The sequence below is a fragment of the Lipophrys pholis genome (genome assembly GCF_963383615.2).
Source record: "Lipophrys pholis genome assembly, chromosome: 21".
Lineage (NCBI taxonomy): Eukaryota > Metazoa > Chordata > Actinopteri > Blenniiformes > Blenniidae > Lipophrys > Lipophrys pholis.
The window spans coordinates 15,726,257-15,740,421 of record NC_137649.1 but is presented as its reverse complement, the minus strand read 5'-3'; the positions used below and the strand labels follow the sequence as shown (position 1 = coordinate 15,740,421).

Genomic DNA, 14,165 nt, shown 5'->3' with positions numbered 1-14,165 from the left:
ATTATTAAAAGGATTATATGACCATAAATGAAGAAAACCAAATTATAAATACTACTGTTTTTCAGGCACTGTTCAACATCATTGTATGGGAGGGAAAACAAATTTAAAAAAATATGGTCAAAGTGGTTGGATTTAATGAGGTGTGAGTTTCTAGGTCACAAGTTACAAAGAAAGAAAGCCAGAGTATGATGACAGAAAGCAAAACTAAACCGTTCTTTTTCAACAAAAATGAAACTCTGTGATTGCAGAGTTTGTCAGTCGAGCCAAGTTTTGGCATCATTTCATTTAAATGTCCACTGTAGGAAGCTGGCTTATCGTAAAAGAAAGAGTTTGCACATCATGCTGACTCATGTTGAAAACAATCTGAAGTGTTTCATAAAGTTTCAGTGATAGAGTTGAAGGGAAGCCATGTTTTTTCTCCTGGAAGACACAGACTGGTTTGATTTTTAAGTTGAAAACCCGGCGGGACACCACAACACAAAATGGTCTTTACTGTTGAAAGGTACTAGAAACAGAAAACACCAACGAACTTCCCTCAAATCAGAGTGTAGACGTTGTCAAGATCACAAGGTTGTCATGAAATAAATATGTGATGTTCATTCATGGGTGGTGAGGTTAATAATACCCTCTGGTCTATCCCCCAATGTGCCTACATAATTCACTTCAAAAAATGTTTCTATTAACATACTAAATCTTCTAAAATTCTTCAAAAATACAAGAAATAATGCACACTGGAAAATATCCCATCCCCATTCCTCTTTTAAAAAAAATTTTATTTAACCACTCAGCTTGGTGATTTATATGACAAATTGAAGACATTACATTTGACCCGAGCTCATCAGAAAAGGTCCTCTTCTATCGTCTTCCCTTTGGGACTATCTCGCTCCGTCAATAAATACAACATTACAGAGTCCCTGCACAATCTGAGCTTTGTGAATCAAATAAACTTTGTCTGAGTACGTTATTGACTCAGTCACTGATGAGGTCTGAATTTAATCCATCAGATGCACACAAGGGTCCACATTGTGTCTCACAGTCTTGATCCTGGAGGACAGGGGAATAGATGGCACAAATGACATTTAAAATTAAAGTTGTTTGCGTCTGTGTTTGTGTTTTAGTTTTTCTTTAGTTTTAAGGCTCACCGGATGCTGTCAGCATTCTAAATTCACCTTAACCTTGGGAAGTTTGTGTCATGAGACTTAATGGGGCATTCTCTAGTAGTTACAAAGTAGGAAGTGTCCCACTGCTGTGTGGGAAAGATGCAGTGAAACTGGGAGATTCAACATGGCAGTGGCTTTGGTGAAAGTTAATTCCTTCACAGCATTTTATCCCCATTTGTGTTCAAATACGTGACGATAAGCTTCAGCCCAACTGCACACTGAGTTAGACGAAGTGGTATAGAAGATGGATTCATGGACATTGAACATATTTGTTTTCATTCCAAGCCAAAAAGAGCCTTACCCTGCAAGACACTGAATTGAGCACCTTGCATGGCAGCCACTTGCATTTGTGTGTGTGTATGTGTGTGTGTCTGTGTGTGTCTGTGTGTGTGTGTGTATGTGTGTGTGTGTGTGTGTGTGTGTGGGTAAAGGCAGTGAACAGTATATAAAAAGTATATAAGTGCTCCAGGGGCTGCTGCAGATGTGGATAGGAAAGTGATGTATAAGTGAAATCCACTTGCAATTGTTTTCAACAAAGCCAATAAAGTAAGAAATAGTCTAGAAATTGTTTCTAAAATAAAACAATTATTACAACTTTCCAGGAACTCGATGGGTGTTTTATGAAGAATTCTTACCCATAACTTATAGTGCCACGAACTTTTAGAACTCTGGAGATGACTCCATTTTCCTGTGAGTCCCGGAGTTTCCGAGCGGGACATGAAGGCACCGCGTCTTCCTCCTCGAGGAGCCTGGAGAGCCATTTGATTGGCTGCCAGTGACATCATCCCAGCGCTCGTAACTTGAGGCCGTGCAAGCGACAACCGCTGCCCCGTTTCCCTCCACCACCCCCTCCCCCCGGCGGGCCGCCCCCTCTAAGCCCCGCCCCCTGCAGGGGACGGACCTCACTGTACGGACGGCAGCGCGTTAAATATTCATGAGCACGCGCATTGGCTGAGAGGCGAGTCAATCTCGCCGCGCTCGTTCTGTAGGCTGGCAGACTTCCTTCAATATTATTTCTGGGGAGCAGGGTAAAAGTACAAAAAAATGTTGCCGATCCACAACCCGGGGACGGACTGAATGGAGGCGCCGCTGACAGCCAGTGGAGATCATAAATACGTCTTCGGCCATCCGCGACAGTCTCCGGTAAGCAAGTTTGGACATTAGTGGCACAAGTTGTTGTCAAAATGCACAGTCTTAGAGCTTTAACGCGATTATATAATTGCTATAAAATGAATACAAAATAGCTGCATCCATTTTGAGTGTTTTATTAAACAATTATTCTTATTCCATAATTTCCAGGGCGCGTTTCACTCCTGATTGTGCGCTTATTGCTTCATCTCACCATTGCGACAAAGTTGCAGCCCCTTGCCTGTTGGAATAAACCTTCTCGCTATTTGATTTTTTATTTTTTATTTTTTATTTAATTGCGAGGAGAATGTGATTAGCAGTGGTGTGAAATTGGGTTTTATTCAGTCAGTCTGCAGCTCATCGTCTCCCCACTGAAAGCCATATCACATTCACAGCACGTTCTCATGCCGGTTTCTTCAATGAATCTGGCCATGAATGATTTCTGCTCCTGCTGAACCTGCACCGAGCTTTCAAAGGACGGCAATGGCTGGGACAGGCACAGCTCGGCGTGTGTCTTTACATAATATGCCAGCATGACATGCTTTCAAAATGCTGGGAGGGGGGCTTATGATCAAAAGGATTTGCCACCCGCTTTTCTTCCTCTTTATTTTCTTCTTCTTTGTACCCCCCCGACTTTCCATTCGGGTGAGAGACAAAACTGCGGCGTAGCGTTGATGCAGTATTTTATCTTTTTTCCTCCAGCCCCCCCCCCCCCCCTCTCCCCCCCACCCCTCTCTCTCTCTTTTTCTCTCGTTATAAAAGCTTTGGAGCAGACAGACCAGAGTTGAGATGAAAAATTCAACATCACACAGGCATGTACAGTATCTGGAGGGTGATTCATATTAATTACTCTGCCAGTGATTCAGTTACAGGAGACTCTCTGGTGATTTCACTGCTTATTATTAGTGGCCAGACTGTCACACCTACATTTTCCCACCAACTTGGGTGTCGCCCTGCAGGTGTTGACACTACTAATATTTGGCTTTAGAAGTCATTTTCTAGTTGGTCTGACTGTCAAGGAGGTCCGCCTGCGTGCTCTGAGCTTGTTTCACTCCGAGTCTTTAACCTGGTCTTGCAGGATTCTTTTCTGGAAGCTGATTGTAAAAAAAAAAAAAAAAAAACTTGTTCCCTGTGTCTCCACAGAGCGGCCCGTTGAGTTCTCCGTAAACGTCCAGCCCTCGGCCTCCCCATGCCTCCATCTCCCCTTGACGACAGAATTGTGGTGGCGCTGCCAAGGCCGATCCGACCTCAGGAACTCCAACTGCGCCTGGACACCAGCTACCTGGACTCCATCACCACCAGTAGCAGCAGCAAGACAGTCATCAGCACCACCGTGGTGAAGATCCGGGCGACGGCCAATCTTGTGACGTATATGCCCTCATCCAAGGGCTCCACGCGCTCGTTGTCGTGTGGATGCAGCAGTGCCAGCTGCTGCTCTGTGACTACCTATGAGAAGGACAGCCAGAGCCTCAACCACAGCCAGGTGAGCGCCAGCAGCCCCAACCTCAGCTATGCTGGGCCCCCCAACTCTATGGTCAGCAACCATGAAGCATTAAGCGCCCCCAGCCTCACGCCGGGCACCCCAAAAGCCCTGTCCGCCCTGAGGATCATCCACCCCAATGAGCTGGCCAAGCGGATGACCTGCTGCCCCATGGGTCACCCCGTGGGGCCGGTGCCGGTCATCATCGACTGCCGGCCCTTCATGGAGTACAACAAGAGCCACATCCGGGGGGCCGTGCACATCAACTGCGCCGACAAGATCAGCCGGCGGCGGCTGCAGCAGGGCAAGATCACTGTGCTGGACCTGATCTCCTGTCGCGAGGGCAAGGACTCTTTTAAGGGCATCTTCTCCAAAGAGATTGTGGTTTACGACGAGAGCACCATGGACCCCAACCGGCTCACGTCCTCCCAGCCTCTACACGTGGTGCTGGACTCACTGAGGAGGGAAGGCAAGGACCCCATCATCCTCAAAGGTAACGCTTTAAGCAGGCATATCAAAGTTTGGGGGACATAAGCTCCGGCAGGACTGAAAATGGAACCACGGCTTTTCTTTTATGAAGAAGTTAGTTCATGGGCTTCAGTGTGACTCCGGAGAGGCTAACGACTCCAGACATCTGAAAGCGGTGTCTGATTTAGCAGCTGTGGAAGCTTAGGGGCAATATAGACTGATATGAAACTGATGTGTTGGACTGATTGTGTGTGGAGACTGTGAAACTCTTCTAGTCAGCTGATATTGACCACCAGCACAGTAGTTGGGGTTTACTAATCCAATCAGCTCCCTACAGAACCTTCACAGCAGTTTATCATACCTCATACAACAGCCTTTGCACCTTTTAATCTATGCGCTTCCCTCGTACGCAGAAGCATATGCAGCCTGTCTTTAGCAGCTTTCTATATGACACACGTTAGGCATTTTGCAGGGAGTGAGAAGCAGCTGTTAGTAAATAAGGCCGCCTGTTGAGATAGCAGTCTCTGGGTCACTGCCATGTTTTCTATCTTTGGTTTATGTGTTTGAAGCCGGAGCCGTTTGTTGCGTTGGGGGCTGGGCTGAAAGTGTTTTACTGCCTCTCAGTCACCGTCTCGCCAAAAGATCACAGCAGCTTGATCTGATCTTCTTCTTCTTCTTCTTCTTCTTCTTCTTCTTCTTCTTCTTCTTCGTGCACTTCGGACCACACTCCTCACTCTCATCCTGCATCCAAGCTCGCTTCTGTGGCAGACTGTCTCACACTTCCTTCCCTCCACTGCTTTCAGTCTTGCAAAATGCATGCCCACCCTCTCTGCTGAGGGCTCAGACTAACTTTTATCTACTTCTATCAATATCAAAGAATTCTCTGATTGCAGCCCACATTTCTCTCTGTAAGGAGACATTTCAAAAATCATCAACACTTCGACGTACCTCAAGTGTAACTCTGGTCCAGCTTTTCTCATGTTGGGTTCCCTCAATACCCCCAAATGATCATTACACTTATTTGAATATCAAACTGAGGCGTCATTTATGGTTAAATGCCAGATTTCCGAAAAATTATTACATTAAAAAAACAACTATAATTGTGAATGGCTTCTGTGATCCTTATGTGCTAGTTAGGAGGTTTTAATTAGAGAGGCGGTAGCTCTTTGTGTATAGTCTGCAACTGTTGTTTTAACCTTTATTTGTTTCTATGATTCAGCACTAAAAACACGTGCTGTAACAAAACACCTTAGGCCTCCACATTTATTATTTTATTAGGATGTTTTCTCCAAAATGAATAGAAGAAAATCATGTTTGGAAAAAGTATCCTCTTGATTCCACACTTTACAAAACACCGCTGTGCTCATTACTAATATTCCTCCTTGTATTCCTTTCTAATTGTAATGCAGATTAATTCATCGTTACTGTGGCAAAACTCTAGAAATTAGTGACTATCGCACACATGCTGTTGAATCATTTACTCACACATAGATACATCACTGGCACAGTGTAGTAAATGGCTGACGTGACACTCTCCTCTGCTGCAAACACAGATTCGTCCATCAGGATTTTGCCGAAGCTGAGAGTAAGAACCGGTTTTACAACATGGCACATGTAAGCAACATGGCAGCGCTGTTGGAGGTTTCAGGGTTTAAGTGCTTGAAACAACACGTCTGTGGTTGGAGAGGCCTCGCAGGGCAGAAGCGGTAGTTTCTGAAGAGGAAGCCAGCCAATGGCTTCTGAAAAGTGATGGAGACGCTTCTCTTGTGTTCCTCTGTGACTTCAGTCAGACGCGGCGACAGACGGTCACACTATCGGCAATGTGCTGCTCCTGGAGGCTGTTTATTCTCAGTTTACTGTGATAAGTGTCGCGTTTGACCAGAATAAAACAAAACAAAACAAAACAAAAAAGGAACAGAAGATGCTGCTTCATTTTCAGTCCATATCGGCGTACGCCGCTCTCGCCGTGTTTAGTTTAGCTGCTCCTCTGTTTGCGGGGGGGCTCACCTAATTTATGTTGAGCTACAAATATAAAGTGATATTGACTAAGTTCCAGTGGGTTAGCATCAACGTTCGCTGTCCGCTCGTTGATTACGTAACGAGAAATCTTTTCCACAATTGAGTTGGAGATATGTTTGTGGTGGTTTGAATGCAGCATCCCGGTTACGTAACATTACACAGCCGAGAACACAGATCTCCTTTCAAGCATCCTGCTCACGACATGCCAAAATATTTCTTCTCCTGTCATTATTACTCAGATAAAGTCCTCTACAATGTGAGATGAAAGCAGAAGAGGAGTGTGTGGAATAATATGAGGGGAGTCGGATGATATATATAATTACTGCACTATATATGTATCATTATTGTGATATCAATGTGCAAAATGTACATGCTGCAACAGACTGACTGGATGTTTCCTGGCATCCATATTGTGCAAATTCAGAATTAAACAGGAAAGAAAAGTGCAACAAAGCAAAATGAATTCATAAATATTCCTTTAGTAACAAATTAAAGAAGTTTAGAGAAAGAGAGTCGTTATTTGGAAGAACAGTTCTTCAAGCAGAAACACCTTTAACATCATGTGATGTAGCGTTTGTATCCTAAATCATGTTGTCATGGTAATATTATTATCATGCAGACCGATTTGGTATAAATAGTTTTCCCCATGGAGCCTAAATAAATTTTAAAATGTGAGATGGCCTTTTCAAATTTAATGAAGTTTTCAAAATTGGCATAGAAATGACCGATTTGTGAAGCATTGTAGGTTTATATGTATCGCAGCATTCACAAAGAAGAGAACCCAAAGTGCTTTACAAAGATGTTGAATTAATTAAAACGGTTGTAAAATGAAATGCAAGACAGTAAATAAGAGACAAAAATGATAAACAAATGAAGAAGCGTTAAGAACTAAAGTGCTCACTGGATGGTCGTTTGACCAGATTCAGGAAGTTTGTTTGGCAGGTGGGAAATATAATAACTGAAACTTAATTCACCTTCTTTAGGCCTTTGGAAACAGAGAAGCTTGTCCTAGAGGACCTGAGGGGTCTGGATACTTCATGTGAAACAATCCGAGGCCGATTTGTGCTTTAAATGAGTTATTAGATTATCATTAAATCAGCTGTCATGAATTTTTCAAAATGCTGCTCTTAAGCTGTTAGGATATAACGATACGATGGTCAACATTGCTCTGCTTGTGGGAGAAGCAAAACGCCTTGGATCAGTTGCAGTGGAAATCCCCTGTAATTGCTGGCTGACTCCTTTATCAGCCAATCAAACTGTGAATTTAACCACGTGGCCGCTGGAACGTGAATCTCTTTAGGTTGGATTCCATGTTGATGTTTATAGTGGTCTGACAGACGACAGGAGATTCCCACCTGCTGCCCTCCGAGGGGCGTTGGTGAGCCTGTGCAGTGACCTCACATGGCATGAAGTCAGCTCCTGCAGTGTGAACAAAAGATGAACTGATACTGGAGCTGAAGGGGAAACTTTGGCTGATGCTGTCACTGGTGCAAACAGGTGCAAACTGGTTATTTGGAGAAGTGCAAACAACCGGCTGACAAGTGCGCTGAACATTTTTCCCTGCTCATCTGTCTGTCTGTGCAGTGGACTTGGATACGTCTCCACACAAAAGGATTGCCGGCAGACTGTGCCCGTCTTGTCATATTAATTTAATATTCAAATCGTAACCAAATGTAACTGTGCAGAAAACACATGTGAGCTTTCTGTAGTTTTTGAAGCCGTCGGAGCTCTCTTCAGATGTCCGTGGCTTTTACCAGATGCGTATGCAAAGCTGGGTTTGTCGTAACGTGTGCCATGTGGCCGTCGGAGGCATGAGAACATGTATTTTTAGCATTAAAAGCTCCAGTGGGAATTGAACCTTTAACCCAGACAGTGCTAGCGGCGCGCTCTACTAAAGACCGCAGAGGTTCCCGTTTGCGTTCACGATTACATGGAGGTAAATAAATGTTTTTGACAGTTTGATTCATTTCAGAACCAGTAAGCAAAAACACACACCGGGAGCACAATATTTGCCTTGAGCTCAGAGCGCAGCCTTTTCTGTTTGCCTCCACAGGAGGCCTTAGCTGCTTCAGGCAGTCCCACGAGAACCTGTGTGAGCACTCGCTGCACCTTCGCGAGGGCCTGGACGCCGGTGCCGCCGCCGGTTTGACGGGGGCTCTACCTCATGCTCTGCCCTCCACCCCGGACATCGAGAACGCCGAGCTCACGCCGATCCTGCCCTCCCTGTACCTGGGGAACGAGCACGACGCCCAGGACATCAACCTGCTGCAGCGCCTGAACATCGGCTACATCCTGAACGTGACCACCCACCTGCCGCTGTACCACTACGACACCGGCCTCTTCATCTACAAGCGCCTGCCCGCGACCGACAGCAACAAGCAGAACCTGCGCCAGTACTTCGAGGAGGCCTTTGAATTCATTGGTATGAGAACCGATGCCTTGTTTGCATTATTACTTCAACTTTCGGTCTTGTGACAAAGCTTGCCGCGGCTCAAGTTAAACCAAAGACTAATATTTACTTTTACAGATTGTTTAAGGCGAACAGAGGTGGGAAGTGGAAGAAAAACACCCTTTACCAAACAAGAAGATGATATCAGAGAGCAGCAACGACTAAAGTACTAGTGCGCTCTCCGTAACAAGCACAATTAATATCATTAGACATATTTAGACATGTTTGTTTACTATTTCTATTTCTAAAAAACTTACTTAAGGCTCACTGAATGAAAGACTTCATAAAAGGTCCTTACACAATCAGATCTCGTGCAAAAGGGTGAAAAACTGACCAAAACTAAACAGATTTGACCATTTCTAGTTTTAAAAATCTCTTGGAATAGGCTTTAAGATAAAATTAGTTACAGTGTACAGTGTAGTTTCAATGTATGAATGTACATTATATACATATTACTGAAATATCTCCCGTACAGTAGTATTTGAATTGGGTAAAGCAAAGCTTCAGGATTACATTCTGTATACATTACTGAATGTCTTATGACGCAAGGTCTTCAAATAAAAACTAAAGTAAACATGCTTTGCTCTACTCATTGGTTTTTATTTTTAGTAGTTTTGTGTGCACGGTGCAGCTGTTCAAGCAGTTTTATTTACATGAATGCAACAAGTAACTGATAATAGGAGATTCCTTTGAAGCGAAAAGGCCAAAACATGCTATTAAAATACAAAAACAATAATTAGCACAACGATTCTTCTTTTATCTAGTATTTTAACAAAAAAACACCTAACAAAAATGACTCACTCGCACAATAATGGGTTAAAACGCAAAATCAGAAATTGATGTTATAAGGAGGGGAAACGTCACTTTTTATTTTGAGAATAACTAAAGGTGGTATTCAGGATTTGTGAGACAGATTGTCATTCATACGTTCATTTTCAGCAGTTTTCCCTGAAGACTAATGGTAGACAGGGATGTGTTAAACCTTCCAGTGTGAACCTCATTGAGATACAAGCAGAAGTCAGTTTGATGGTGAATTTAAAGAAGGAATGTAGATTTTTTTTTTTTTATGTCATTGATTAAGAAATTATGTTTGAAGTGGATCAGTCACACAAGTCTGCTTGGGTGAATTATCACTGTTGCATGAAGACATGCAGAGTTGTTTGATGTCTGGCTGAACTGGGGGAGACGACTGCAATTTCTCGGAAGCGATGAACTCCATTTCTTCTACAACAGGACTTCGTAATGTACAAACACAACTGCTATATTGCATAAGCCGATGTTCTGGATATTGTTTTTTCTGGAGGGAACTGCAACATGAAATGGATCCGAGGATAAAAGACAAGCTTGGAATTATGGTTATAAAAATTGTAAAACACGTGCTTTCCTGAGATTACCGAGAAGCTCATGTTACAAATCTGTGGTGTGCCTTGTCAGTTATTTCACAGTCGTACCTCAGAAGTCAGTTGTGAAGCTTTATTTGTCTTCTTGCTGGTGGGTTTTGAATTTTGTTGATGTCGTAAACACTCCAGGAGTTATTAAAGGGAAACAAACGCGTTCCAAGTCCAGGTAGCGTCATAGGAATAAAAGGGTTAAATGTGAAAGAATTTAAAAAAAAAAAAAAAATGTGGGGGGAAATCTTAAAGTGAAGTGTTTGGTGTGTGTGAACTGGATCTGGAGGCTTGCAGGGCTGCCATGATACCAGGCACAGTTAAGTAGGAGATAAATGGGTACTGACAGTCAACTATCAGCCCTGAATAGCCGCGTTGCCACAAAGGAAGCTTTTGAAACGATCTCGTGCGTGATGACTGAGCTTCCTCGTGGGGAAACAATGCCTTTACTATTTTGTGCTTTGTGTTTACATGTTTAGTTTATTTTTCCTTCTCTCTCTCTCTCCCTCTCTCTCTCTCTCTGCAGAGGAAGCACACCAAGCAGGTATGGGCCTTCTGATCCACTGCCAGGCAGGCGTGTCTCGATCCGCCACCATTGTGATCGCTTACCTGATGAAGCACACCTGGATGACCATGACGGACGCCTACAAGTTCGTCAAAACCAGGCGGCCCATCATCTCCCCGAACCTCAACTTCATGGGCCAGCTGTTGGAGTTCGAGGAGGACCTGAACAACGGAATAACGCCACGAATCCTCACGCCAAAGCTGATTGGTGTGGAAACCGTCGTGTAGGCAAACCGCTTGACCCGAAGCTCGTGCTTCGACCTCGCTGCTCTGCCGGTTGTTTTCTTCTTCTTCTTTTTTTTTTTTTTTTTTAGGCGTGTGAGGTGTGAGCGTGAGCTGCTGCGTTCTTCTTGAATCCCCTCACGCTCATCTGGGACTCTTTCAGAGTGCCAAAGCTCTGGGTCAGCGTGGTGAAGAGAAATGCCAAAAATCCCTACCGTTTGGACCTGGCTGACGTCCCGGAGGAGAAGACGAGTCAGAGAGGGTGGGAGGGAGGGAGCGGTCAGCGGGAGGCTTTCCATTTTGTGGCCGCAGAGGAGGCCGCACGCGAAGGAGAAGAAAATCGGTTTGGAAGAGATATCCTCTGTGCTTTAAGGGGTAGTTACTGACAAGAGAAACTCTTAAAGCTCACACTGTGGCACACAGTTCATGCTTTGCAGGCAAGGTTGGCCACGGCAGTGCCTGACGGAAAAAACAAAACAATAAGAGAATGAGGAAAAACAAACAAACAACAAAACGATGAAGACTTGTTTGGTGTGTTTAATGTTGTTGTTCTATTTTTATACAGGGGTTTATTGGGGATGACCATGACGAGCCCGCAGTGGCTTACTGTGCAATAATTTCAGAGTGGAATGCAACTGAGACCTCGGTCTTATGTGTATATATCGGTGATGATTACAAAACATTTCCAGCTCTTTGCTGAAGTACCACTTTGATGTTAATGTATTTACTGTCGTTCAGTTCTATGCGTTGAAATTTATGGTGCATACGGTTGTTATTTGGCGTGGATGTGTACAAGAGACAGAAATAGTATTTTTTATTTTATGAGTGCAGCTTTCGAGTTTTTGTTTTTGTTTTTGTTTTTTTCCCCTCAACTGAACCACACATTTACAGTCTGATCTTTTGTTATTTTGCCATTCCCATATCCACATATGCATTTATTTTATGCAATATACGTATTACCAGACAGCCAATCAGAGCTTTATTTTTCAGCATGGCTGTTGGCAGAGGCTACTGGTGATGTTTAATGTAAAACACAACGGAGAAATTTCACTGCCTGCTTTTGTCTCATCTCTTGTTTTTTTTTTTTGCTCCAGTTCATCTACGAGCCGGCTCCGTTGTAATGTTTCATGTTCTCGCCATTGCCCTTCATTTCTTTTCGAGCTATGATTTTGACATTTCTTAAGGTAGCAGAGGTACAGACTTCAAACAAAATGTACACTTTCTGATTTACAAGCGGAGCGGTGCGACCCTTGGTCTAGTCTTCAGCGAGGCTGACGCTCGGCTCCGGCCGAGAGAGCTCCTTTCTGCCATGCGTAGGCAAGCGCTGCTGTCACGTGCTGCTCGAGTGCCTCTATCAATGCCTTAAATCATGTGTCGCCACTGAGCCTGCGCACGGTTCACCACCACGTGCAGACGAACGCAGAGCACGCTGAGGTCCAGTTTCAGCTCCGAGACACAAAGCGCCCGGCTCCTGGTTTTGCCTCTGTGTAACGTTGCACATCTGACTTTTTCAAAGATGAATCAATATGCAGAAGTTCACCAAACTACATTCAGAGATGCTAAAAAAAAAAAAAAAAAATCAATAAAAAAAAATAATGCTCGTTATGTAACGTAGATCAAGAGGTGGCATTTGTAGGAGAAACTGAGCACCACCATGAATTGTAAATCAACTTGGGACTAAAACAGTTCTGTAGTCCAGACTATATGCAGCCAGGAGGTTTACGCTCCTCTTGTGTCTAAATATACTCACCTCTGACCCATATTGCAACAAATACATGTATATATTTTTGAAGGGTGTTTTAAAAAAAAAAAAAACAACAACAAAAAAAAAACAGCCCACACTCTTGCTTGCACGAGTTACGTCTTCGTCTGTGTGTTCTTGTCTAAGCTGCAGAGTTCTGCGTCGTCGGTGCACAGATTCTACATTTTCTACTTCTCCCCGGTTGGTTTTTACACAATTGATTGTCACGTTTGTTTTAATGATAGAAGATATTCAACTTTTAAAACTACCTGGGTGGGATGCATGCGTTTCAAGCCTTTTTCAACCACCTCTGAAGAATTCGAGCACACAGTGTTTAAGACCTCTTCTTGAGAAGACTGTGTGCCTGGCCATAAAAACTGAGCTTGTCACTTCTTTTTTTTTTTTTTTTTTTTTTTTATATTATTGTTGTATGTAGTGTCCAAAAAGTTTAAACCGTCCCTTTTGAGTGAAGAAAAAAGAACCATTGCTCTTGCCTGGAAAAAAAATCCCACATCATCAATCTACTTTTTTGTTTCCAAAGAAACTCAAGGGCTGTCGAGGTTTTCCAACACAAAACGGCTCGCTATGTTTGAACAGAATATACAGCGTGAGCCCCCAAGATAATTGATTGGAGCATCTTCCTCACAAATGATTGTCCGAGATCTGTTTATGTTCTTATTCTTCTGGGGTTTGTGCTCAACTCCCCATTGTTTGCATGAAAGTAAAAGGCATAAAAACGAAGCACAGGGCTAAAAATATCACTGTCAAAGCACCGAAAACCAACATGTGTGTTGTAATACGCTCAATGTGAACGATTATATCTTTTAAACTGAACCCAAATGTTTGGAAGGCTCATCTGTGTGCCATTAAACATGAAGGAGAGTGCAAGGTTTTCCAACACGATGCAGTCGGCGAGTCGGCTTTACAACACCAACATTCACAAAACAATAAGCTTGAAAAATCCCTCATGTGAAAAAAAATCCACGCTATGCAAAATTGACTGGTGACAGGTTGTTTCCATTGATCCGAAAAAACGGTGCGATGAGGTGTCTGCAGACATTTTGAGCATGAAAAGCAAGTTTGCGGCCTCGGATTTAACTGTGACTCACTGAGAAGGTTAAAAAAAAAAAAGAAAAGAATATTGGTGTGCGAACTTTTTCTGACTTGGTGTTGTCGTCGCTGGTGTCTACTGGTGCCTCTCAACATACGGTGCATCTCAAAAAGTTAGAACACAATGGAAACAGTGTTGCCAACTTAAATGCTTTGTTATTCTATTTAATGATTTTTTTTTCTGAATCTTAGAAAAATTAAATACATCATGGCTTCTCCCCCGTATCGTAGTTGTTTGACACCTTAAATGTTAGACTCTAACAAACTTGAGAATTCTTGAATATGTGATTGTAATTGCTAAAATTAATAGTTCATAAGTTTGTGATCGGAATCAACCTGCTCATGCTTGTGAACCATGAAAGTTTCTCTTTTAGTGATACCAAAATATCGAGTACTTCCTATATCACTCTTTCATTGCTACTCCACATGTGATTGA

At 43.2% G+C, this 14,165-nt stretch overlaps 1 protein-coding gene across 1 annotated transcript; it reads left to right on the top strand.

Moving 5' to 3' along the window:
* The first annotated feature begins 2,155 nt into the window (after positions 1 to 2,155).
* Positions 2,156 to 12,679, top strand: dusp10 (dual specificity phosphatase 10). The gene is made up of 4 exons (XM_080490803.1): positions 2,156 to 2,303; positions 3,432 to 4,261; positions 8,309 to 8,677; positions 10,619 to 12,679. The coding sequence occupies exons 2-4, from the start codon at positions 3,478 to 3,480 to the stop codon at positions 10,882 to 10,884; spliced, it is 1,419 nt and encodes a 472-aa protein (XP_080346929.1). The 5' UTR covers positions 2,156 to 2,303; positions 3,432 to 3,477; the 3' UTR covers positions 10,885 to 12,679.
* The last annotated feature ends 1,486 nt before the right edge of the window (positions 12,680 to 14,165 follow it).

What these genes read in the sequence shown, in the direction of transcription:
- dusp10 (XM_080490803.1), top strand. Translation starts at nt 3,478, where the DNA reads ATGCCTCCATCTCCCCTTGACGACAGAATTGTGGTGGCGCTGCCAAGG. An exon ending in GGACCCCATCATCCTCAAAG is followed by an intron (nt 4,262 to 8,308) that starts GTAACGCTTTAA and finishes TTGCCTCCACAG; the next exon opens with GAGGCCTTAGCTGCTTCAGG. An exon ending in GGAGGCCTTTGAATTCATTG is followed by an intron (nt 8,678 to 10,618) that starts GTATGAGAACCG and finishes CTCTCTCTGCAG; the next exon opens with AGGAAGCACACCAAGCAGGT.